The 23,429-nt window shown below is 53.3% G+C and overlaps 1 protein-coding gene across 1 annotated transcript in view; it reads left to right on the top strand.

The window, feature by feature from the left end:
• Positions 1-22,054, top strand: part of MATN1 (matrilin 1) — a 28,282-nt gene extending 6,228 nt beyond the window's left edge. The window contains exons 3-8 of the mRNA XM_064172538.1: positions 7,404-7,626; positions 12,229-12,354; positions 13,072-13,485; positions 16,477-16,629; positions 21,195-21,275; positions 21,774-22,054. Coding sequence (XP_064028608.1) covers positions 7,404-7,626; positions 12,229-12,354; positions 13,072-13,485; positions 16,477-16,629; positions 21,195-21,275; positions 21,774-21,823 — 1,047 coding nt within the window. The 3' untranslated portion in view covers positions 21,824-22,054. The remainder of the gene's footprint in view (positions 1-7,403; positions 7,627-12,228; positions 12,355-13,071; positions 13,486-16,476; positions 16,630-21,194; positions 21,276-21,773) is intronic.
• The last annotated feature ends 1,375 nt before the right edge of the window (positions 22,055-23,429 follow it).

Here is a 23,429-nt window from a genome sequence, read left to right as displayed (position 1 = left end):
CTGTTCCTGTGGCACCTCCTCTGCTCCAGCTGGCACCCTTATGCTGCCCTTGGCCACCCCTGAGCAGAGCCTCCTGACACTGCCCTGCACATCTTCAGCACAGCTATGAGAGCAGCCCTCAGGCTCCTCTGCTTCAGGCTCTCAGCCCCAGCTCCCTCAGCTTGGCTTCACAGGAGATGTTCATTGCCTGCAGCAGCTTTGGGGATCTGTGCTGGACTCTTTCAAGCAGTCCCCTGAGGTCCTTCTTGAACTGAGATGCCCAAAAAGTGACAGGGAAGGTGACAGATCTCCAGCAGAGCTCTTGTGCCACCACAGCCTGGCCAGAGCACCCCATAGGGCAAAATCATGAGCTGAGTGGGAGCTCAACAAGGCCAAGTGCAGGGTTCTGCACTTTGGCCACAACAACCCCAAGCAGCACTCCAGGCTGGGGCCAGAGTGGCTGAGAGCAGCCAGGAAGAAAGGGACCTGGGGGTACTGATAGGTAGTAGCTGAAGATGAGGCAGCAGTGTGCCCAGGTGGCCAAGAGAGCCAATGGCTCAGGAGCAGTGTGGGCAGCAGGACAAGGGAGGTTCTTCTGCCCCTGTACTCAGCACTGCTCAGGACACCCCTTGAGTGCTGTGTCCAGTTCTGGGCTCCTCCGTTCAAGAGAGATGTTGAGGTGCTGGAAGGTGTTTGGAGAAGGGCAGCAAGGCTGGGGAGGGGCCTGGAGCACAGCCCTGTGAGGAGAGGCTGAGGGAGCTGGGGGGGTGCAGCCTGCAGCAGAGGAGGCTCAGGGCAGAGCTCATTGCTGCCTGCAGCTGCCTGCAGGGAGGCTGTAGCCAGGTGGGGTTGGGCTCTGCTGCCAGGCAAGCAGCAACAGAAGAAGGGGACACAGCCTGAAGTTGTGCCAGGGGAAGCACAGGCAGGATGTTAGGAGGAAGTTCTGCGCAGAGAGAGTGATTGGCATTGGAATGGGCTGCCCAGGGAGGTGCTGGAGGCACCGTCCCTGGAGGTGTTGAAGCCAAGCCTGGCTGAGGCACTTAGTGCCATGGTCTGGTTGATTGGCCAGGGCTGGGTGCTAAGTTGGACTGGATGATCTTGGAGCTCTCTTCCAACCTGCTTGATTCTATGAAGGTGTCCTCTGCACAGGATCATTCCCAGCCACACAGAAACAGGGCTCTGCTGCCCAGAAGGAACTCAAACCCCACAACCTAGAGAGCAATGTCTGCTTTTGACGAGCATTGCTTAGCACAAAACCAGACAGCTGAACTGAAACCAATAAGAGCATAATTAAGTGGCTGATAATATCTGTGTCTGCTTTTCAGACATTTTTATGCTGACTAAAGTGCAGGGAAAAAAAAAGTTAAATGTGTTTAATAAGAAAGGAAATAGCAAAAGCTGCCAACAGCTTGGGTGATAAACAGCAGAAATGTTTCACTTGTTGAGCACTGACAGGCAGGAAAAAAAGAGGACATTTTATTTCTCCCTGCTTCCAATATGCCCCCAGCAAAGATGTTTGTTTCTCATCTTATTGCCTTCATTGTGGTTTCAGAAGTTCCAAAGAGGAGAGTGGTTCACATGCAACAAGTGAGAGGGTGAGAGGAAACACCCTCGAGTTGCAAGGGAGTTTCAGGGTAGGAAAAATTGGGATGGTTTTTTTCTTACTATTGGGGAAACTTTCTTCCCAGAAAGGGTTCTTGGGCACTGGAAGAGGCTGCTCAGGGAGGAGGTGGTGGCACCATCCCTGGAGGGGTTCAAAGGCTATGTGGAGGTGGTGTGAGGGATGTGGCTTAGTGGCAGTGTTCTAGCAGTGGTGGTGAGATTGTGAACTCCAAGCAGCAGTGATGAGACTGTGAGCTGCAAGCAGTAGTGGTGAGATTGTGAACACCAAGCAGCAGTGATGAGACTGTGAGCTGCAAGAAGTAGTGGTGAGATTGTGAGCTCAGAGTAGTAGTGGTGAGACTGTGAGCTGCAAGCAGCAGAGGTGAGATGTGAGCTGCAAGCAGTATTACAGTACCACAGTATCACCAAGGTTGGAAGAGACCTCACAGATCATCAAGTCCAACCCTTTAGCACAGAGCTCAAGGCCAGACCATGGCACCAAGTGCCACGTCCAGTCCTGCCTTGAACAGCTCCAGGGACGGCGACTCCACCACCTCCCCGGGCAGCCCATTCCAGTGTCCAATGACTCTCTCTGACAACAACTTCCTTCTTTTCTTCCAGCTTGGATCTGGTCAAAGAGACAGAATCACAAACAGGTCAAGGTTGGAAGGGAGTTCTGGAGGTCATTTTGCCCAGGGAGGTTGTTGATGTCCCTTCCCTGGAGGTGTTCAAGACCAGGTTGGATGAGGTCTTGAGCATCCTGGGCTGGTGGGAGGTGTCCCTGCACATGGCAAAGAGATTAGAACTGGATGATCTTTAAGGTCCCTTCCAACCCAGACCATTCCACAGTTCAGTGATTCTGTGGTTGCCCAGGACCATGTCCATATGGCTTCTGAATATCTCCAAGCTGAGAGGCTCTTAAACCATTTCCATTCCTCTGTTCCTTGGTTATTCTTTACTTCTTTTTTTGCCTTCAAGTCCAGCAAACATTTCCCTTCTGTAACCCTCTTGCTGCTCAGGGTGATCCCTTCATCTGCCTGGGAGGATGAACAGGTCAGGCAGCAATTTAGGGAGATGAAGCTGCCACAAACACTGGACAGTCTTTGCTCCTTCACAGAGGAGAAGTCACAAGATCACAGGATCACAGGGAATTGGAAGGGACCCAAGGAGATCATCCAGCCCAATACCTCTGTCAGAGCAGCACCACAGAATCCAGCTCAGGGCACACAGGAGCACATCCAGACAGGCCTGCAAAGGCTCCACACAACCTCTCTGGGCAGCCTGTGCCAGGGCTCTGGGACCCTTCCAGGCAAGAAGTTGCCCTTGCGCTGAGCTGGAACCTCCTGTGCTGCAGCTTCCATCCATTGCTGCTTGTCCTATGCCAGGATACAAATGAGCAGACCTTGCCCAGCCCTCTGCCACGATTGCCAATGATGTGGGGGCAGTGCTCAAAACATCACAAGGTCCTTTGGTCTCTCTGAGCTCTGTGCTGCAAATGTCACCCCAGGACAGGCGAAATCACTGTTTGTAGCTGCAGGAGCCCAGAGCAGATTCTGTTTATACCTTTATCAAAACCTACAGGGGTGCCCAATTACTTTTATCTTTCTTTAGGAGGAACAACAAATAGACTGTCAAATTGCTGGGAAAATCAAGGGCTTGTTCAGCTTCCAGCCCAATTCCCCTTTCAGTGCTGCTCCAACGCTCCTGTCACACTCTGCCTAACAAGACACTGCTGCCTCATTAGCTGCTGGGTTGCCTGCACATGGCAGCTCTGGAATCCAAGCACCTAGGGATGCCCATGAAGCCTCTGGTGTCTTAGTTAAGCAAGAATAAGTCATGTCATGAGAACATGGGGCATTTAAATGTGAGAGGAGTGACACAAAGAAGGAGGCAGGAAAGGGGTTCACAGGGAAAATGAAAGCTGCTGCTGCTGGTGGTGCTGGTGGTGGTGGTTAAAGAGCAGTCAAAGTTTTGACCTTGAGAAGCAAAGGTTTCTGAGTTCTCTAGAAGCTCTTCAGCTGTTTGGGACAGCAGAAGTGTCCACCCCTTCTGTGTTCTCTTTATTCTGCTCTCCTGAGACCTCACCTGGAGTCTTGGGTGCAGTTCTGCAGCCCCCAGCACAAGCAGCACATGGAAGTGTTGGAGGCAGTGCAGAGGAGGCCACCAAGATGCTGAGAGGGCTGCAGCAGCTCTGCTCTGAGCACAGGCTGAGAGAGTTGGGGCTGTGCAGCCTGCAGAGGAGAAGGCTTCCAGGAGAGCTTGGAGTGGCCTTGCAGGATGTGCAGGGGGCTGCAGGAGGGCTGGGGAGGGACTGTTGACAAGGTCTTGTCATACCAGGAGGAGGAGGAGGAATGGGTTTGAAGTGTGAGAGGGGAGCTTGAATGTGGCTGTTAGGAAGAAGTTGTTTGCAGTGAGGGTGGTGAGAGACTGGCACAGGTTTCCCAGGGAGGTTGTGGAGCACAGAAGCACAGAATGGGATCAAAGATCCTGGTCCTGGTCCCAGACAGGCTTTCTCTGCTTGGTCTGCCTCACTGCTCTGCTCATTTCATCCATAGCTTCACTGATGTCTGATCCAGACTCTTTGTACCCAGATGTTTTGTCCTCTCCATCAGCAGGTCAGCAGCCACAGGGGGTTTGAGTGCTCTGTAGCAGCTTTTCACACAGATCCACTGTGAAGATCTTCCCTATCAGAACAGGATGGGGATGGTGCTACCAGACATGGGCACATCCATAGATTCCTAGCTGGGGCTCAGGCCTGTGGGATGATGCCACCATGATGTGAAGAACAAAAGCAGATGATGAGAGATGGAGAATCACTGCTCTGAGAGGGAAATGCCACAACACTCAGCACCTCCCTCCTGTGACAAGCGCCGAGAGATCTGCAGGCTGCTGCCGGCAGAAGCCTGCTGGCAGGGTGGTGTTGCTCACAAAAGCTGCTTGATCATACATCTTGTTTCCTGACAGGCTGGCTTGGAGAAGCCCTAATTGTCAGCCCCTGCCTGAGAGCTGCAGAGCTGAGGCACGGGCTCTCTCTCCTGGCAGACAGCACCACTGCATGCCTGACTGCTGCCTGCCTCTGCTCTGCTGCCTGCCCCAGCTCTGCTGCCTGCCTCTGCTCTGCTGCCTGCCTCTGCTCTGCTGCCTGCCTCTGCTCTGCTGCCTGCCTCTGCTCTGCTGCCTGCCCCAGCTCTGCTGCCTGCTTCTGCTCTGCTGCCAGCTCCAGCTCTGCTGCCTGTCTCTGCTCTGCTGCCTGTCTCTGCTCTGCTGCCTGCCTCTGCTCTGCTGCCTGCCCCAGCTCTGCTGCCTGCCTCTGCTCTGCTGCCTGCCTCTGCTCTGCTGCCTGCCCCAGCTCTGCTGCCTGCCTCTGCTCTGCTGCCTGCCTCTGCTCTGCTGCCTGCCCCAGCTCTGCTGCCTGCTTCTGCTCTGCTGCCAGCTCCAGCTCTGCTGCCTGTCTCTGCTCTGCTGCCTGCCTCTGCTCTGCTGCCTGCTTCTGCTCTGCTGCCTGCCCCTGCTCTGCTTCCTGCCCCTGCTCTGCTGCCTGCCCCAGCTCTGCTGCCTGTCCCAGCTCTGCTGCCTGCTTCTGCTCTGCTGCCTGCTTCTGCTCTGCTTCCTGCCCCAGCTCTGCTTCCTGCCCCAGCTCTGCTGCCTGCCTCTGCTCTGCTCCTTGCCCAAGCTCTGCTCTGCTCCTTGCCCAAGCTCTGCTCCTTGCCCCAGCTCTGCTGCCTGCCCCAGCTCTGCTGCCTGCCTCTGCTCTGCTGCCTGCCTCTGCTCTGCTGCCTGCCCCAGCTCTGCTGCCTGCCTCTGCTCTGCTGCCTGCCCCAGCTCTGCTGCCTGCCTCTGCTCTGCTGCCTGCCCCAGCTCTGCTGCCTGCCCCAGCTCTGCTGCCTGCCTCTGCTCTGCTGCCTGCTCCAGCTCTGCTGCCTGCCTCAGCTCTGCTGCCTCCCTCAGCTCTGCTGCCTGCCCCAGCTCTGCTCCTTGCCCCAGCTCTGCTCCTTGCCCCAGCTCTGCTGCTTGCCTCTGCTCTGCTGCCTGCCCCAGCTCTGCCTGCTCAATCACACCTCCAGAGGAAGCAGGATCTGCTGCTGCTGTCAGGAGGAGCAGGACTGAATCTCTGCTGTGTTTTTGTGGAGCAGAGCCTGGGAAGCCATGGCAGGCACTGACACAGCTTGTGACCTCAGGCAGATCTCATCCCCTCTTCTTGCTTCAGCTTCTCCCGCTAGAAAATGGAGGCAAGTTTCCATCTGCTGATGTTTCCTAAGGCCCTTTGAAGTCCCATGCTGAGTTAGAGTCATCCTTAGCATCAGCTGGGGGTTCATGAAAGACAGCAGAAGTGTGGCTTGGGCATCAGTTTGCATGTGAAGAGTGTAACCTTTGCTTTGGTTCCCTCAGGGGCAATGTGCACCACTTGTCCCTTAATTAAATCACTCTGGTCCCTGGCAGAGTTAACTTTTCCAGCTCAACAAGAAACAAACCTTGACAGGCAACAGAATGTGAGCCACCCTGCACCCAGGTGGCCACCAGCACCCTGGCTTGAGTCAGCTGCAGTGTGGCCAGCAGGATCAGGGCAGGGATTTCTCCCCTGTGCTTGGCACTGGTGAGGCTGCACCACAACTTCTGGGTTCAGATTTGTGTCCCTCACCCCTGGAAGGGCCTGGAGCAAGTCAAGAGAAGGGTAACAAAGATGGGTAAGGGTCTGGAGAACAGGTCTGGGGAGAAGCAGCTGAGGGAACTGGGAGTGTCTAGCTGGGAGAATAGGAGATTGAGGGGAGACCTTCTGGCTCTCTACAACTCCCTCAAAGGAGGCTGGAGCCAGGTGGGGATTGGTCTTTTCTCACTAGTAATAGGTGATAAAATAAGAGGAAATGGTCTTAGGGTGCCCCAGGGGAGGTTTAGGTTGGACATGAGAAGAGGCCCCAGCCTTGGCAGAGTTAGAGATTGGTTGGACTATGATGATCTCAGAGGTCTTTTCTAGCCAAAGTGATTCCACAGTCCTATGGTAAAGCCCCCACAAAAGACTGGCTCAGGTGGCAGAAGGGGAAGACAGAGCTGTTGAAAGGCAGTGAAGGGGGAAAGGACCTGGGGGTCCTGGTGGATGGGAGGGTGAGGATGAGCCAGCAATGTGCTCTGGGGGCCAGGAGAGGCAGTGCCAGTCTGGGCTGGATTAGAAGGGCTGTGGGAAGTAGGTGGAGAGAGGTTCTCCTGCCCCTCTGCTCTGCCCTGCAGAGACCACATCTGGAGCACTGTGTCCAGTTCTGGGCCCCCCAGTTCCAGAGGGACACAGAACTGCTGGAGAGAGTCCAGCACAGAGCCACAGAGGTGCTGAAGGGAATGGAAGAGCTCTGTTAGGAGCAGAGCCTGAGGGAGCTGGGGCTGGGAGCTGGGAGCAGAGGAGCTGAGAGGTGACCTCAGCAATGGTTCTCAATGTGTGCAGGTGAGTGGCAGGAGGCTGAGCCAGGCTCTGCTGGGGGATGACAGTGCCACCACTAGGGGCAGTGGTGGAAGCTGAGGCAGAGGAGGTTCCATGGAAACATGAGGAGGAATTTTTCCCTGTGAGGATGCCAGAGCCTGGCACAGGCTGCCCAAGGGAGCTGTGGAGTTTCCCTCTGTAAAGATACTCAAACCCTGCCTAGATGTGTTGCATTGTGATCTGCTCTGGGTGCTGCTGCTCTGACAGGGGGGGTTGGACTGGCTGAGCTTTGGAGGTCCCTTCCAGCCCTGCCTGATTCTGTGATGTGCATCCCCTGTCACTCCCCCAGCCTGCCCCAGCAGCAGCAGTGCTACCAATGCCCACTGCAGCTGCCCCTTGCCTCTGCCCTGCCTAGGTGGCAATCGTGGTGACCGACGGGCGGCCCCAGGACGGAGTGCAGGAGGTGTCAGCGAGGGCCAGGGCAGCTGGCATCGAGCTCTTTGCCATCGGGGTGGGCAGGGTGGACATGCAGACGCTGAGGCAAATGGCCAGCGAGCCCCTGGATGACCATGTGGACTACGTGGAGAGCTACAGCGTCATCGAGAAGCTGACCCACAAGTTCCAGGAAGCTTTCTGTGGTAAGTCACAGAACCAACCAGGTTGGAAAAGAACCTTTGGGAGGGGAAGTCGTCGAGTCCAGCCCATAATAAGTCCTTGCCACGGCCCCTGGGTTCCCAGCCAAGAGCTGCAAGGGGCTGCTGGAGTGCTTCTCAGATGTGATCGTCCTTTGTCCATCTGCTTCCTTGCTCCAAGGGGCTGCAGGAAGCAGTGTGGAACAAAGAGGCTCTTGGAAGTTGTCCTCCAAGGATTTCAGGTTCTGTTCAGGGAATTTCCAGTCTGAGTTTAAGAGGTCTCCATTCTTCCTGGGCACAGAAGAGTTTGTAAGCTGTCAGCCCATGGCTTGGAAGGCAACACTCTGTGCTGGGTTAGGAACTGGCTGGAGGGCTGAGCCCAGAGAGTGGTGGTGAATGGTGCCACATCCAGCTGGCAGCTGTCACTAGTGGAGTCCCTCAGGGATCAGTGCTGGGCCCCATCCTCTTTAACATCTTCATAGATGATCTGGATGAGGGCATGGAGTCAGTCATCAGCAAGTTTGCAGATGACACTAAGCTGGGGGCAGATGTGGCTGGGTTGGAGGGCAGAAGGGCTCTGCAGCAGGACCTTGACCACCTGGATAGATGGGCAGAGGCCAATGGGATGGCATTCAATAGCTCCAAGTGCAGGGTCCTGCACTTTGGCCACAGCAACCCCATGCAGAGATACAGGCTGGGGTCAGAGTGGCTGAGAGCAGCCAGACAGAGAGGGATCTGGGGGTACTGATTGATACCCACCTGGACATGAGCCAGCAGTGTGCCCAGGTGGCCAAGAGAGCCAGTGGCATCCTGGCCTGCATCAGCAATGGTGTGGCCAGCAGGAGCAGGGAGGTCATTCTGCCCCTGGACTCTGCACTGGTTAGACCTCACCTTGAGTACTGTGTTCAGTTCTGGGCCCCCCAGTTTAGGAGGGACATTGAGATGCTTGAGCGTGTCCAGAGAAGGGCAACGAGGCTGGGGAGAGGCCTTGAGCACAGCCCTACGAGGAGAGGCTGAGGGAGCTGGGATTGGTTAGCCTGGAGAAGAGGAGGCTCAGGGGAGACCTTATTGCTGTCTGCAACTACCTGAGGGGAGGTTGTGGCCAGGAGGAGGTTGCTCTCTTCTCTCAGGTGGCCAGCACCAGAACAAGAGGACACAGCCTCAGGCTGTGCCAGGGGAGATTTAGGCTGGAGGTGAGGAGAAAGTTCTTCCCTGAGAGAGTCATTGGACACTGGAATGGGCTGCCCGGGGAGGTGGTGGAGTCGCCGTCCCTGGAGCTGTTCAAGGCAGGACTGGACGTGGCACTTGGTGCCATGGTCTGGCCTTGAGCTCTGTGGTAAAGGCTTGGACTTGATGATCTGTGAGGTCTCTTCCAACCCTGATGATACTGTGAGACTGTAAACCCCAGCAGGTATTCCCTGAAGCACTGAAAAAGGACCTGAAGAACACAACCTCCATGTAGCTAAAATCATTCCCTTTGTGGTTAAGCCTTCCTGGGCAGTTCTGAGGAGCTGGCTTGTGATTTTCCTCCTCAGCATTGCCTTCTGAGCTCCCAGTTAAGCAAGGGATGGTCTCACTGCCCTGCTAGAGGCTGAACTGTCCATGCCTGATGTGCTGTTGGCTTTGCAAGCCTTGGGAGGCAGGAAGCTGCCCTGGCTGGTGCAATATCTGCACCTTTCTGCACAGCACACAGAAAGATTCATGGATTCATTGGTGCATAGAATGGGTTGGGTTGGAAGGGGCCTTGAAAATCACCCAGTTCCAGCCCCCCTGCCATAGGCAAGGACACCTCCCACCAGCCCAGGGTGCTCAAGGTCTCATCCAACCTGGCCTTGAACACCTCCAGGGAGGTTGTGGAGCACAGAAGCACAGAATGGGATCAAAGATCCCATTCTGTGCTTCTGTGCTCCACAACCTCCCTGGGAAACCTGTGCCAGGGTCTCAGCACCCTCAACCTTTGCCAGTGTCTCACCACCCTCACTCTAAAGAGTTTCTTTCTAACATCCAGTCTATATCTCCCCTCTTCAAGCTTCAATCCATTCCTTCTCACCCTGTCACCACAAGCCCTTGCATAAAGTCCCTCCCCAGCTCTCCTGCAGCCCCTTCAGGTACTGGCAGGCTGCTCTAAGGTCTGCCTGCAGCCTTCTCTTCTCCAGGTTGAACAGCCCAAACTCTCCCAGCCTGTCTCCATAGGGGAGGTTCTCCAACCCTCTCATCATCTCCATGGTCTCTTCTGGACCCACACCAACAGTTCCATCTCTCTCTCATGCTAAAGACACCAGAACTGAACACAGTGCTCCAGAGCCTTGAATATTTGTGGGGGTTTGTGTTGGCTGCCCTGGAATCAGACAGAGATGGAGAGGCCTGGCAGTGGTTTGGAAGCTGTGGCTTTGGTGTCATTCAAAAAGGTAGAGAGAGGGCAAAGAGGGGGGAAAAAATCTTTCTGTGCCTTGCTTTTCAAATTCACAACACCAGAGCAGAGCAGAGGCTCAGAATCCACTCCCTCATCCTGCCTGCCTCTCCTACAGGCACAGGTCCCCTCCTCCATCAAGGGGTGAACCAAGTGAGAACGTTTCATTGCTTTCCTCCACCAGACTGTAGGAGGTGGTCTATAAATACCCACTGCATGTGTCAGTAGGAGGAGGTCTGGGGGTTTCACACACCCATCCCCTCCAAGCAGAGACGTGTGGCAACACCTCTGCAGAGGTGTGACTGAGCAGGGTGCCTGCAGCAGGGCGCTGCAACCACGCACAGGCGTGGACCTGTGAAACTCCCCGGGGGCCAATTTCTTCAAGAGCTGTAAAATGTCCTGGTTCAGCTCTCAGGTTGATAAGGGTGAGGGGTGAGCAGATTGCTGGCAGGGGAAAATGTCCCTCTCTGCAGGGAGGGAAAAGCTGAATGAAAAGCAGGTCAGGCATTGCAGTCAGGTGTGGCCGCGCTGGAAGCGCACAGGAGAAGGGAGCAAACGCTTCAAGCAGCAGGGAGGGGATGAAGACAAAACTGGAGGAGGTGGAATCCAAGCCTGGAATACTTGTGGGAGTTTGTGTTGGCTGCTCTGGAGTCAGGAGTCAGCCAGAGATGGAGAGGCTTGGCAATGGTGTGAAGTTGTGGCATTGGTGTCATTCAAGAAGGTAGAGAGAGGAGGAGGGGGAGAACCTTTCTGTGCCTTGCTCTTCCAATTCACAGTGTGCAGATGGCAAAGCTCTCCCCGTGGCAGAAACCCTCTGAGCTGCATCCAGGGGAGGCACAGTGCTGAGGACTGTGAGCAGAGGGCAGCACCACAGCAACTGCCAAGTGGGTTGTAATGGCTTTCTGCAAGCAGCTGCATGAACCCCTCCTTGGAGCTGTACCCAGGCATCACCTGCTCTGGCACAGCCTGGCCAGTGGGTAGGGACAGCAGTGGGAGCTGTGCAGCACTGGCCAAGCTGTTCCCCATAATGCTCTAACAAACACATGGAGGAAAGGGAGACCCTTGGGAGGCCCTTGGGCCATCCAGCTACTGGTTACACTCATGAGGTCTGCATAGGCTTTGGAGAACTCAAGCTGAGAGCACAGTGCCACAGATACAGGCTGGGGATGGAGTGGCTGAGAGCAGCCAGGAGGAAAGGGACCTGGTTGTAATGGTAGAGAGGAGCTGAAGATGAGACAGCAGTGTGCCCAGGTGGGCAGCAGAGTCAATGTCCCCAGAGCTTACCAGCACAGAGGAAGCTGAGTTCCCACAGCAGTGCCTGGGCATTTCTTCTCCTGAAAGAGGAAATGAACCCCCAGGGTAATAAGGGAGTTACAGTTCCCCTCCAGGATGTGACTGGCAGAAGAACAAGGAAATGAGGCAGTAAAACAACACTGCCAGATTGTAACATTTCCAATCAGAGAATCATAGAATCAGGAAGGTTGGAAGAGACCTCCAAGCTCTTCCAGTCCAACCTAGCACCCAGCCCTGCCCAACCAACCAGACCATGGCACTAAGTGCCCCAGCCAGGCTTGGCTTCAACACCTCCAGCCACACAGACTCCACCACCTCCCTGGGCAGCCCATTCCAATGCCAATCACTCTCTCTGACAACAACTTCCTAACAACATCCAGCCTAGACCTGCCCTGCCACAGCTTGAGCCTCTGTCCCCTTCTTCTGTTGCTGGCTGCCTGGCAGCAGAGCCCAACCCCACCTGGCTACAGCCTCCCTTTAGGTAGCTGCAGGCAGCAATGAGCTCTGCCCTGAGCCTCCTCTGCTGCAGGCTGCACCCCCCCAGCTCCCTCAGCCTCTCCTCACAGGGCTGTGCTCCAGGCCCCTCCCCAGCCTTGCTGCCCTTCTCCAAACACCTTCCAGCACCTCAACATCTCTCTGCAATGGAGGAGCCCAGAACTGGACACAGCACTGCAGGGGTGGCTTGAGCAGTGCTGAGCACAGGGGCACAAGAACCTCCCTTGCCCTGCTGCCCACACTGCTCCTGAGCCAGCCCAGGATGCCATTGGCTCTCTTGGCCACCTGGGCACTGCTGCCTCATCTTCAGGTGTCATTGGGTGCATGTGACAAATGCCATGCTTTGGACAAGGGCTGGGTTGAGAAGCTTTGGCAGGGTCTCTGGTTTTAACCTGCACCTTCTTTTGCAGTGGTGTCAGACCTGTGTGCCACTGGAGACCACGACTGTGAGCAGATCTGTATCAGCACCCCAGGAGCCTACAAGTGTGCTTGCAAAGAGGGCTTCACACTGAACAGCGATGGGAAGACCTGCAGTGGTATGTCAGGGTCTGCATCTGCAGTGGTGTGGGGAGTAAAAGGACTGAGACAGAGGAGAGCCAAGAGTTACTGTGAAAACATCACTGTGAGCTGTTGAGTTTTGATTGACTAAACCTTATTGGGTTTCTTTCTGGCTGGTCACAAAATGACACCAGGGTGATGTCTCCCCACCTAATTAATCAGTGCTGTGTCCAGTTCTGGGCTCCTCCATTCAAGAGAGATGTTGAGGTGCTGGAAGGTGTTTGGAGAAGGGCAGCAAGGCTGGGGAGGGGCCTGGAGCACAGCCCTGTGAGGAGAGGCTGAGGGAGCTGGGGGGGTGCAGCCTGCAGCAGAGGAGGCTCAGGGCAGAGCTCATTGCTGTCTGCAGCTGCCTGCAGGGAGGCTGTAGCCAGGTGGGGTTGGGCTCTGCTGCCAGGCAACCAGAAACAGAAGAAGGGGACACAGGGCAGACAGGGCAGGTCTAGGCTGGATGTTAGGAGGCAGTTCCTGGCAGAGAGAGTGATTGGCATTGGAATGGGCTGCCCAGGGAGGTGGTGGAGTCACTGTCCTTAAGGCCTGGCTGAGACACTTAGTGCCATGGTCTGGTTGGTTGGTTGGGGCTGGGTGCTAGGTTGGGCTGGCTGAGCTTGGAGCTCTCTTCCAACCTGGTTGTTTCTATGATCTTCCATGCTCTAAGTGGATGTCTTCTTTTGCCCTCTTCTCATCTTTTGCTTCAGCTTGCAGTGGAGGGTTAGGATCTGCCCTGGATCTCGTGTTCCTGATCGATGGCTCCAAGAGTGTGAGGCCTGAGAACTTTGAGCTGGTGAAGAAATTCATCAACCAAATTGTGGACTCTCTGGAGGTGTCAGAGAAGCAAGCCCAAGTTGGCCTGGTTCAGTACTCCAGCTCTGTCAGACAGGAGTTTCCACTGGGGCAGTTCAAGAGCAAGAAGGACATCAAGGCAGCAGTCAAGAAGATGTCCTACATGGAGAAAGGAACAATGACAGGCCAGGCTCTGAAGTACCTGGTTGACAGTTCCTTTTCCATCATCAATGGAGCTAGGCCTGGGGTCCCCAAGGTGGGCATAGTCTTCACTGATGGACGATCACAAGACTACATCTCTGATGCTGCTAAGAAAGCCAAAGACTTAGGTAGGTCTCCTGAATTCTCCTTTGCAGCAGGTACTGCATCCAGTGACAGCCTAGGGGTGACTTTCCCTGCTGAGGGAGGGTCACCCTGAGAGGGTGTCTCTCAGGATAGAAACAGGTTGCAAGAGAGACACTTTGTTGAGATCACAGGCTCACATGATGGCAGGGGTTGAAAGGGACCCAGAGAGATCATCCAGTCCAACCCCCCTGCCAGAGCAGGACCATAGAATGCAGCTCAGGGCACACAGGAACACATCCAGAAAGGGCTGGAGAGTCTCCACAGAAGGAGACTCCACAACCTCTCTGGGCAGCCTGTGCCAGGGCTCTGGGACCCTCCCAGGCAAGAAGTTCCCCCTTGTGCTGAGCTGGAACCTCCTGTGCTGCAGCTTCCATCCATTGCTGCTTGTCCTGTGCCAGGGAGCAGTGAGCAGAGCCTGTCCCCTCCTCCTGACCCCCAGACCTCAGATAGTTCTAGACATTGATTCAATCCCCTCTCAGGCTTCTCTTCTGCAGAACTAAGCAGCCCCAGGGCCCTCAGCCTCTCCTCATACCCTCCAGTCCCCTCCTCATCCTTATAGCCCTCCCTTGGACTCTCTCCAGCAGATCCCTGTCCCTCTTCAACTGGGGAGCCCCAAACTGAACACAGTATTCAAGATGAGCTATTCGTTTCTACCTTCAGTCTCCACCACTAGATGGGACTAAGGGCTAGCACATAGCAGTGAAGGTCAGGAAGGAGCTCCTGAGGAGCTGATGCTCACAGAATGAGTTCAGCTCCTCTCAAACAAAAGGGTTTGCTAAACTGCACCAATGCAATTTGTGCCTCTGTGACGATAGAACTTTCTGCCTTGCTGCTTCCTTCCTCCTCTTTTTGTCCCTACACAGAAACCTCCAACATCTATCTCTATGTTATTCCAGAAGGATAGATAAGAAGATGCTTATAAGTAGACTCCAGACCTGTTCCTGGAGCTAGGCTTTGAAAACAACAAATATTGGAGCATGGAATGGTAGAATTGTTTCAGTTAGAGAGGAGATTGAGACTGGGTATTAGGGAGAAGTTCTTTAGAGTGAATGTGGTGAGACCCTGGCACAGGTTGAGAGTGCTGAGACCCTGGCACAGGTTTCCCAGGGAGGTGTTCAAGGCCAGGTTGGATGAGGCACCCTGGGCTGGTGGGAGGTGTCCTTGCCTATGGCAGGGAAGCTTGGAAATGAATGATCTTCAAGGCCCCTTCCAGCCAGGACCATTCAATGAATCTATGAATGGAGCCCAACTGCCAACCCAACCCCAGCATGGCCACTAAACCATGCCCCAAAGTGCCATCTCCACTTGGGTTTTGGATGCCTTCAGGGATGGTGACTTGAGCACTTCTCTGGGCAGCCTGTTCCAGAGATAGGGCAGACAGGGAAGGAGGAGGAAGCACTACCAGTGCCTAGGCAAGGACAGGCACTCTGAAGCAGCAGCTAAGAGGTATCCCCATTCCAGCCAAGAGGAAAAGGTCAGTTCAGTTCAGCAGGAGCAGTTAAAGCCAGAAGTGGCAGATCAATCTCCTGGCAGTGAAGCACAGCACCAGGGCACATCCTTAGCTCCCAGCATGGCTTGTTCTTGACAGGCTGTTGTGAGCTGCAACTTCAGAGAGAGATTCAGCTACAGCTTTGCTGAGCCACAGGTCTCCATGGCACTGGAGCTTTGCCACCACATGGGCTGATGAGTGGTGGCTCCAGGCTGCTGGGAAACTTCCACCCTTTGCTTTTGCTGTTTATTGCTCTCCTGGTAGTGGGCTGCATGCTCCTGTCAGGGTATTATGATGCTCTGCCCTTTCTTGTATCCCCAAAACACTGTTCTTGGGCTGGATAATTCGAGTAAGACTTCAACTGCCAACATATTTTTGCCCCCTGGTTGACCTGGCTGGAAGGAGTCTGTGACAGCAGAGGGTAAGGAGGTTGATTTCCCAGTTAACACAGAATCCCAGAGTGCTTTGGCTTGGAAAGGATCATCCAGTTCCAAGCCCCATGCCATGGGCAGGGACAGTTCCCACTAAGCCCAGGTTGCTCAAAGCTTCATCCAACCTGGCCTTGAACACCTCTAGGGAGGGAGCATCCACAGCCTCTCTGGGCAACCTATGCCAGAGAACTACTCCTCCATGGGTCCTGCACCTACAGAAGCTGAGCTTAGAGCTCTTTGCTAAGCTCTGTAGTGCTAATAACAACGAGTTCCAAACACCTGGCAACTGGGCAAGGACTTCTTTCACTCAGCCTCAATCTGACAACCAACCCAATTTGCTCCTGTTGAATAAAGCCCTCTGCAATCAGGTCTTGGACTTCCCATGCCAGAGCTGAGCTCTTCATAGAATCACAGAATGGTTTGGCTTGGAAGGGACATTCAAGATCAGCCAGTTCCAACCTCTCTCCACAGGCAGGGACACCTCCCACTAGCTCCCAGGTGGCTCAAGGCTTCATCCAACCTGTCCCTGAACAGCTCCAGGGAGGGAGCATCCACAGCCTCCCTGGGCAACCTGCTCTGTTATTTTGCTCCAGGTCACACCTAGGCTTGAGTAATGACCAGGTCCATCCAACCTGGCTTTTAACACTTCCAAACTTGGAGTCTCTACAGCTTCTCTGCCCAGTATATTCCAACATCTTCATCACCTCAGCATCTCTCTTGAATTGAGGAGCCCAGAACTGGACACAGCACTCCAGGGGTGGCCTGAGCAGTGCTGAGCACAGGGGCAGAAGCAGCTCCCTTGTCCTGCTGCCCACACTGCTCCTGAGCCAGCCCAGGATGCCATTGGCTCTGCTGCCCACCTGGGCACTGCTGCCTCATCTTGGAGGTCTCTTCCAACCTGGTTGATTCTATGATTCTATGATTCAGAGCTGGGTGGAGATGGGAGGGGAAGGAGGTCCAGAAGGTGAGCAAGGCTGTGCAAGTGGCTGGGGCTTGGTATCACAGCAGCCAAACACCCCTTGGGTGTCCAGCTGACAGGCTCCTCTTGCTCCCAGGCTTTAAGATGTTTGCTGTGGGAGTTGGCAACGCAGTGGAGGATGAGCTGAGGGAAATTGCTTCAGAACCAGTAGCTGAGCACTACTTCTACACAGCTGACTTCAGAACCATCAGCAAGATCGGGAAGAAGCTGCAGATGAAAATCTGCGTTGGTGAGAGTGGGCACTGGGGAGAGGGAGGAGGAGCTGGGCACTGGGGAGAGGGAGGAGGAGTTGGGCACTGGGGAGAGGGAGGAGGAGTTGGGCACTGGAGAGAGGGAAGAGTTGGGCACTGGGGAGAGGAAAGAGGAGTTGGGCACTGGGGAGAGGGAGGAGGAGTTGGGCACTGGGGAGAGGGAGGAGGAGTTGGGCACTGGGGAGAGGGAGGAGTTGGGCACTGGGAAGGGGGAGGAGGAGTTGGGCACTGGGGAGAGAGAGGAGTTGGGCACTGGGAAGGGGGAGGAGGAGTTGGGCACTGGGGAGAGGAAGGAGGAGTTGGGCACTGGGAAGGGGGAGGAGGAGTTGGGCACTGGGGAGAGGAAGGAGGAGTTGGGCACTGGGGAGAGGGAGGAGGAGTTGGGCACTGGGGAGAGGGAGGAGTTGGTCACTACGTTTGAAAGCTGAAAGCTGAAGGGCAAAAATGTCCTTTCAGATGGATGCCACTTTTGTGGCTTTCTGCTCTCAGCAGATTGAGCTGGCAGAGTACAGGGAAGGAGCAGGAGACATCAATGTTTAGGGTGGTCACCTGAGCCATCCTCAGCTGAGAAGATTCCCTCCCATACTCACCCCCAGCCATCTCCCTTCTTTCCTTTGTCTCCACCTTTCTTCCCTTCTCTACCTTCCTCTTCCAAAACCATTACACCAGGCCCTGAGAACAGCCCAAAGTGACCTAAGGAAAGCAGAGATGCTCCTAAAAGAAGCTAAGGGTTGATTCATTTGCCTTAATTTGAGGACCATCACAAAATTGGACATCTGAGCTGCAGCTCTTTAACCACTGGCTGCTTCCACAGCCAAACAGGAGATGCATTTCAAGTGGCAATAAGCATCTAAGCAGCTTCTGCAGGACTCAGAGGTGCCTGCATTTGTTCAGTGTGAAAGCTGAACTGCTCCTGTTCTGATAGCCTGGTGGAGCAAAGGAGTCTGTGGGGGACAGGCTTGGCAAGAAGAGGTAAAGGATAAGGCAAAATGCAAAGGATATTGAGCTGCAAATAACCTGAGCCTGCAAACAGAACTGCCACAGCCACTGTAGCTCTTTGTTTGGAAGGGATCACAGCCCTCCTGTGCAATACTGGCCCACCAGGCTGATCATAGGCAAGCCCAAACACTCAGGCTGTGTTTAAGACACTGAATACCTTGCAGAGCTCCTGAGAGCTTCACTGCCAGGCTCATCAGGAGCCTGGCACTCTCTTGGCAAGCCCAGCTGCACAGGCTCCTTCATTCTGCCAGGGAACTGTTTGCTTCCAGTTCCCAGTAAGACCACACCACTCTGCTAGGGCTCATTTAGTTCCCAAGAGAGCTCTGCCAAGCTCAATTCTGCTTCCCTTGAGCGTGTAGAGCTGATCTTCAGTGTCCCATGGCCCCACAAGATGCTCTCATGGCATGTGGAGATGCTCCAAAGCATCAGCTGGATGAAATAATACACAGTGGCAAATGCTAATCTCCTTCTTCCCTTCCTTTGCAGTTTCTAACATTGTTGTTTGTGCCAAACCCCAGAGACATCCATGTGAAAATCAGGGGTTAGCAGGAGGTGACTCAGGTGGTTTCTTCCTTCAATTCAGAGACTCACAGAATGGAAGGGACCTTAAAGATCATCCAGTTCCAACTCCCCTGCCATGAGCAGAACACCTCCCACAAGCCCAGATTGCTCAAGGCCTCATCCAATCTGGCCTTGATCACCTCCAGGATGGGGGCAGCCACAGCCTCTCCAGGCAACCTGTTCCATTATTCACATTAGAAGTACTTGAGAAGTTAGAGACCTTCCCTCAGGGAAATTGGATTGAGTTCAAAGAATCACAGAATCAAGCAGGCTGGAAGAGAGCTCCAAGCTCAGCCAGCCCAACCTAGTACCCAGCCCTGCCCAACCAACCAGACCATGGCACTAAGTGCCCCAGCCAGGCTTGGCTTCACTTGGTGCCATGGTCTAGCCTTGGGCACTGTGGTAAAGGGTTGGACTTGATGATCTGTGAGGTCTCTTCCAACCTTGGTGATACTGTGATACTGTGTGATACTGTGATACCTCCAGCCACACAGACTCCACCACCTCCCTGGGCAGCCCATTCCAATGCCAATCACTCTCTCTGACAACAACTTCCTAACAACATCCAGCCTCGACCTGCCCTGGCACAGCTTCAGGCTGTGTCCCCTTCTTCTGTTGCTGGCTGCCTGGCAGCAGAGCCCAACCCCACCTGGCTACAGCCTCCCTGCAGGCAGCTGCAGACAGCAATCAGCTCTGCCCTGAGCCTCCTCTGCTGCAGGCTGCACACCCCCAGCTCCCTCAGCCTCTCCTCACAGGGCTCTGCTTCAGGCCCCTCCCCAGCCTTGCTGCCCTTCTCTGGGCACCTTCCAGCACCTCAACATCTCTCTGCAATGGAGGAGCCCAGAACTGGACACAGCACTCCAGGGGTGGCCTGAGCAGTGCTGAGCACAGGGGCACAAGAACCTCCCTTGTCCTGCTGCCCACACTGCTCCTGAGCCAGCCCAGGATGCCATTGGCTCTGCTGCCCACCTGGGCACTGCTGCCTCCTCTGCAGCTCCTCTCTCCCAGCACCCCCAGGGCCCTCTCTGCTCCCAGCCTGTAGCACTGCTTGGGGTTGTTGTGACCAAAGGGCAGAACCCTGCACTTGGCCTTGTTCAATCTCATCCCCTTGGCCTCTGCCCACCCATGCAGCCTGGCCAGGTCCCTCTGCAGGGCTCTCCTCCCCTCCAACAGCTCCACAGCTGCTCCTAGCTTGGTGTCATCTGCAAACTTACTGATGTTCCTTGCAGGATGTACTGGTCTGGGCAAGTGCCTTGTCCTCCAGGTTCCTAGAGATGGAATCTACCTCTCTTCCTGAGGAAGACTCAGAGGGACACCCCCCCTCCAGGGTCCTGTATCTACAGAAGTGGGTAGCCAGGAGTGGGAGACAGAGCTTGTCTCTGCCATGGATACTTAAATACCTCTCAAGAAGGCAAATTCATTTAGGCTGCAGCCTGAATTCCATTTTGCAATGATTATTTGTTTGCCAAATGGTCAATTTGGGCTCCTGTCTTAATATTTGAGTTGGAAAAAAAAAGCCCCAAACAAATGGGAAGGATTTATTTCTGTTTTCTTTCCAGTGCCAGCTTTTATTTATCAACAGATGGCTAAAATTCTTCTCTTCACATCCAGCTTTACTTTCCTCATGGCTGCTTTAATCCCCTTGTGGTTGTGCAAATGATGTCCTTTCCCTTGAAGTCTTTACTCCTTCCATTTGCCTGGCAGCTGAGCTGGCTCAGTGGGGTCTTGTAAACATCTCCTTTCTTTTCCCAGCCTTTCCAGGACTCTTTTTCTATGGGCTCATTGCAGTTCATTTTTCTTCTAAATGATTGACAGTGGTCAGCAAACTGCTTGATGCTCATCCCTTGGCCTGCTCAGGAAATGGAATACTGAAGCCAGGGCTGAGACAGCTCTCAGATGGTGAACAGTTCTTATTGCACAAGGATATGGCCAGCAGGGTGATGCTGTTGGGCAAACTGTTTGATGCTCAACCCTTGGCCCGCTCAGGAAAGGGAATACTGTAGCCAAGGCTGAGGAAATGGAATACTGAAGCCAAGGCTGAGGCAGCTCTCAGATGGTGAACAGTTCTCATTGCACAAGGGGATGGCCACCACGATGATGCTGTTGGACAAACTGCTTGATGCTCATCCCTTGGCCTGCTCAGGAAATGGAGTACTGTAGCCAAGGCTGAGGAAGCTCTCTGATGGTGAACAGTTCTTATTGCACAAGGATATGGCCACCAGGGTGATGCTGTTGGGCAGACAGATGCTGCTTGATGCTCATCCCTTGGCCTGCTCAGGAAATGGAGTACTGTAGCCAAGGCTGAGGCAGCTATCAAATGGTGAACAGTTCTTATTGCACAAGGATATGGCCAGCAGGATGATGCTGTTGGGTAAACTTTGATGCTCAACCCTAGGCCTGCTAAGGAAATGGAATACTGTAACCAAGGCTGAGGAAATGGAATACTGAAGCCAAGGCTGAGGCAGCTCTCAGATGGTGAACAGTTCTCATTGCACAAGGGGATGGCCACCAGGGTGATGCTGTTGGGCAGACAGATGCTGTTTGATGCTCATCCCTTGGCCTGCTAAGGAAATGGAATACTGTAGCCAAGGCTGAGGCAGCTCTCTGATGGTGAACAGTTCTTATTGCACAAGGGGGTGGCCACCAGGGTGATGCTGTTGGGCAGACAGATGCTGCTTTGAGCTCTGTGCTGGGTCAGATGCAGGTTTCTGGAGGCAGATTTTAAGCAGCAGTAGCAGAGCTCAGCAGGTTTTCTGGCAATCCAGGGAAGCCTTTTTGTGCACAGCCACTGCAAGAAGAAAAAGAGAGATTCTCCACCCATCTGAGGTTGAAGGCAGAAGTGATCAGGCAGATAATTAGAAGCAGAGATATTTGTATTGCCTTCCTGATAAAGAAAATCAGACCTGCTTGTCTTGTTAATCTTGCTTTTCATCCCTTTTGTTTTGTGCCACTGAACTCATGTGCTTGATATCCTAATCCACAGAGGAAGATCCATGTGAATGCAAATCCATTGTGAAGTTCCAGACAAAAGTGGAAGACCTCATCAATTCCTTGCAGAAGAAATATATCCTTTGGAAGCTGGTTTGGGTCACAGCTGGGTGGGTTGGGTTGTGCCTCCTGAAAGGACCAGTGGGGAAGGTTTACTGGTGGGTGAAAGAGGGTGGGTAGGTGTCAGGAAGCTGCCAAGCACAGCAGTTGGGTTGTGAAGGTGCAGAGCAAGAAGAGACCCTACAGCAGAGTGAATAGCTGACAGAGAACAAGCAGTAGTGGTGAGATTGTGAGCTCCAAGCAATATCACAGTCTCACAGTATCATCAGGGTTGGAAGAGACCTCACAGATCATCAAGTCCAACCCTTTAGCACAGAGCTCAAGGCCAGACCATGGCACCAAGTGCCACGTCCAGTCCTGCCTTGAACAGCTCCAGGGACACCGACTCCACCACCTCCCCGGGCAGCCCATTCCAGGTAGCTGCATTCTGCCAGCCAGGGCAGGGCTGGACCAATGCATCCCTAATGTGCTCTGTCATCTTTGGGTTGTTTTATCCCCCTTAACTCTTGCTCACTGGACGCTGTAGCAAAAAGGATTGCAGCCCTGGAGAACAAGATCATCTAAGAGCCCAAACCGGCGTCAATTCCCCTCCTTCCTCACCTAACAGCACCACAGTTCCTTCACCTGGGAGGGAGGGTGGCTTGGCCACAGTGCTGTGGCCAGCTTGTGTTTAGAATGAGTCTACCTGCATTTGTTTAAGAGGGAAGAAGCATAAAGTAGAGCAGACATTGTAGAGCAGGCAGAGCACTGTGTGCGACCAACAGCTAAACCATGCTAGCGTTTGCTGCATCCTGTAGAGGCCATAGATGGACAGGCAAAGAGGGGAAGATTTGGGCTTGAGTTAAAAGGAGGAGATTAGGGATTGATTTAAAAGGGGAAGATTTGGGCTTGATTTAAAGGGGGAAGACCAAAGCTTGATTTAAAGGGAGAAGATTTGGGCTTGAGTTAAAAGGAGGAGATTAGGGATTGATTTAAAGGGGGAAGATTTGGGCTTGATTTAAAGGGAGAAGACTAAGCATTGATTTACAGGGAGGAAATTTGGGCTTGATTTAAAGGGGGAAGACCAAAGCTTGATTTAAAGGGAGAAGATTTGGGTTTGATTTAAAAGGGGGAAGATCAAAGCTTGATTTAAAGGGAGAAGATTTAGGATTGATTTACAGGGAGGAGATGTGGGATTGATTTAAAGGGGGAAGATTTGGGCTTGATTTAAAAGAGGGAAGATCAAAGCTTGATTTAAAGGGAGAAGATTTAGGATTGATTTACAGGGAGGAGATGTGGGATTGATTTAAAGGGGGAAGATTTGGGCTTGATTTAAAAGAGGGAAGATCAAAGCTTGATTTAAAGGGAGCAGATTTAGGCTTGATTTAAAAAGGGGAAGATCAAAGCTTGATTTAAATGGGGAAGATTTGGGCTTGATTTAAAAGGGGGAAGATCAAAGCTTGATTTAAAGGGAGAAGATTTAGGATTGATTTACAGGGAGGAGATTTGGGATTGATTTAAAGGGGGAAGATTTGGGCTTGATTTAAAGGGAGCAGATTTGGGCTTGATTTAAAAAGGGGAAGATCAAAGCTTGATTTAAAGGGGGAAGATTTGGGCTTGATTTAAATGGAGGAGATTTGAGATTGATTTAAAGGGGGAAGATTTGGGCTTGATTTAAAGGGGGAAGATTTGAGCTTGATTTAAAAGAGGGAAAGTCAAAGCTTGATTTAAAGAGTGAAGATTTGGGCTTGATTTAAAAGGGGGAAGATTTGAGCTTGATTTAAAGGGGGAGGATTTGGGCTTGATTTAAAAGGGGGAAGATTTGAGCTTGGTTTAAAGGGGGAAGATTTGGGCTTAATTTAAAGGGGGAAGATTTGGGCTTGATTTAAAAGAGGGAAAATTTGGTCTTGATTTAATGGGGGAAGAGTTGGGCTTGATTTAAAGCTTAATATATATATGTGTGTGTGTGTGTGTGTGTGTGTGTTAAGCAGTACTTGGTTATGAGTTCTGTAAATCCTCACTGTGTTTTTCTGCATCTTTTGTTTCTATGCCTGAGATAATTTAATTTAAGGAGTCAAAGTGACTTAAAAATCAACTCAGCTGCTGAGTGTTAAACGTCAGAGCTGCTGATCAGCTTATGGCTGGGAGCTATTGCTGCAAGCATGGAGCATTTGTCAGTAAGTAGATAAAG

The sequence above is a fragment of the Pogoniulus pusillus genome, chromosome 37, assembly GCF_015220805.1.
Source record: "Pogoniulus pusillus isolate bPogPus1 chromosome 37, bPogPus1.pri, whole genome shotgun sequence".
Classification (NCBI taxonomy): domain Eukaryota; kingdom Metazoa; phylum Chordata; class Aves; order Piciformes; family Lybiidae; genus Pogoniulus; species Pogoniulus pusillus.
This window is presented reverse-complemented; position numbering and strand designations above follow the sequence as displayed.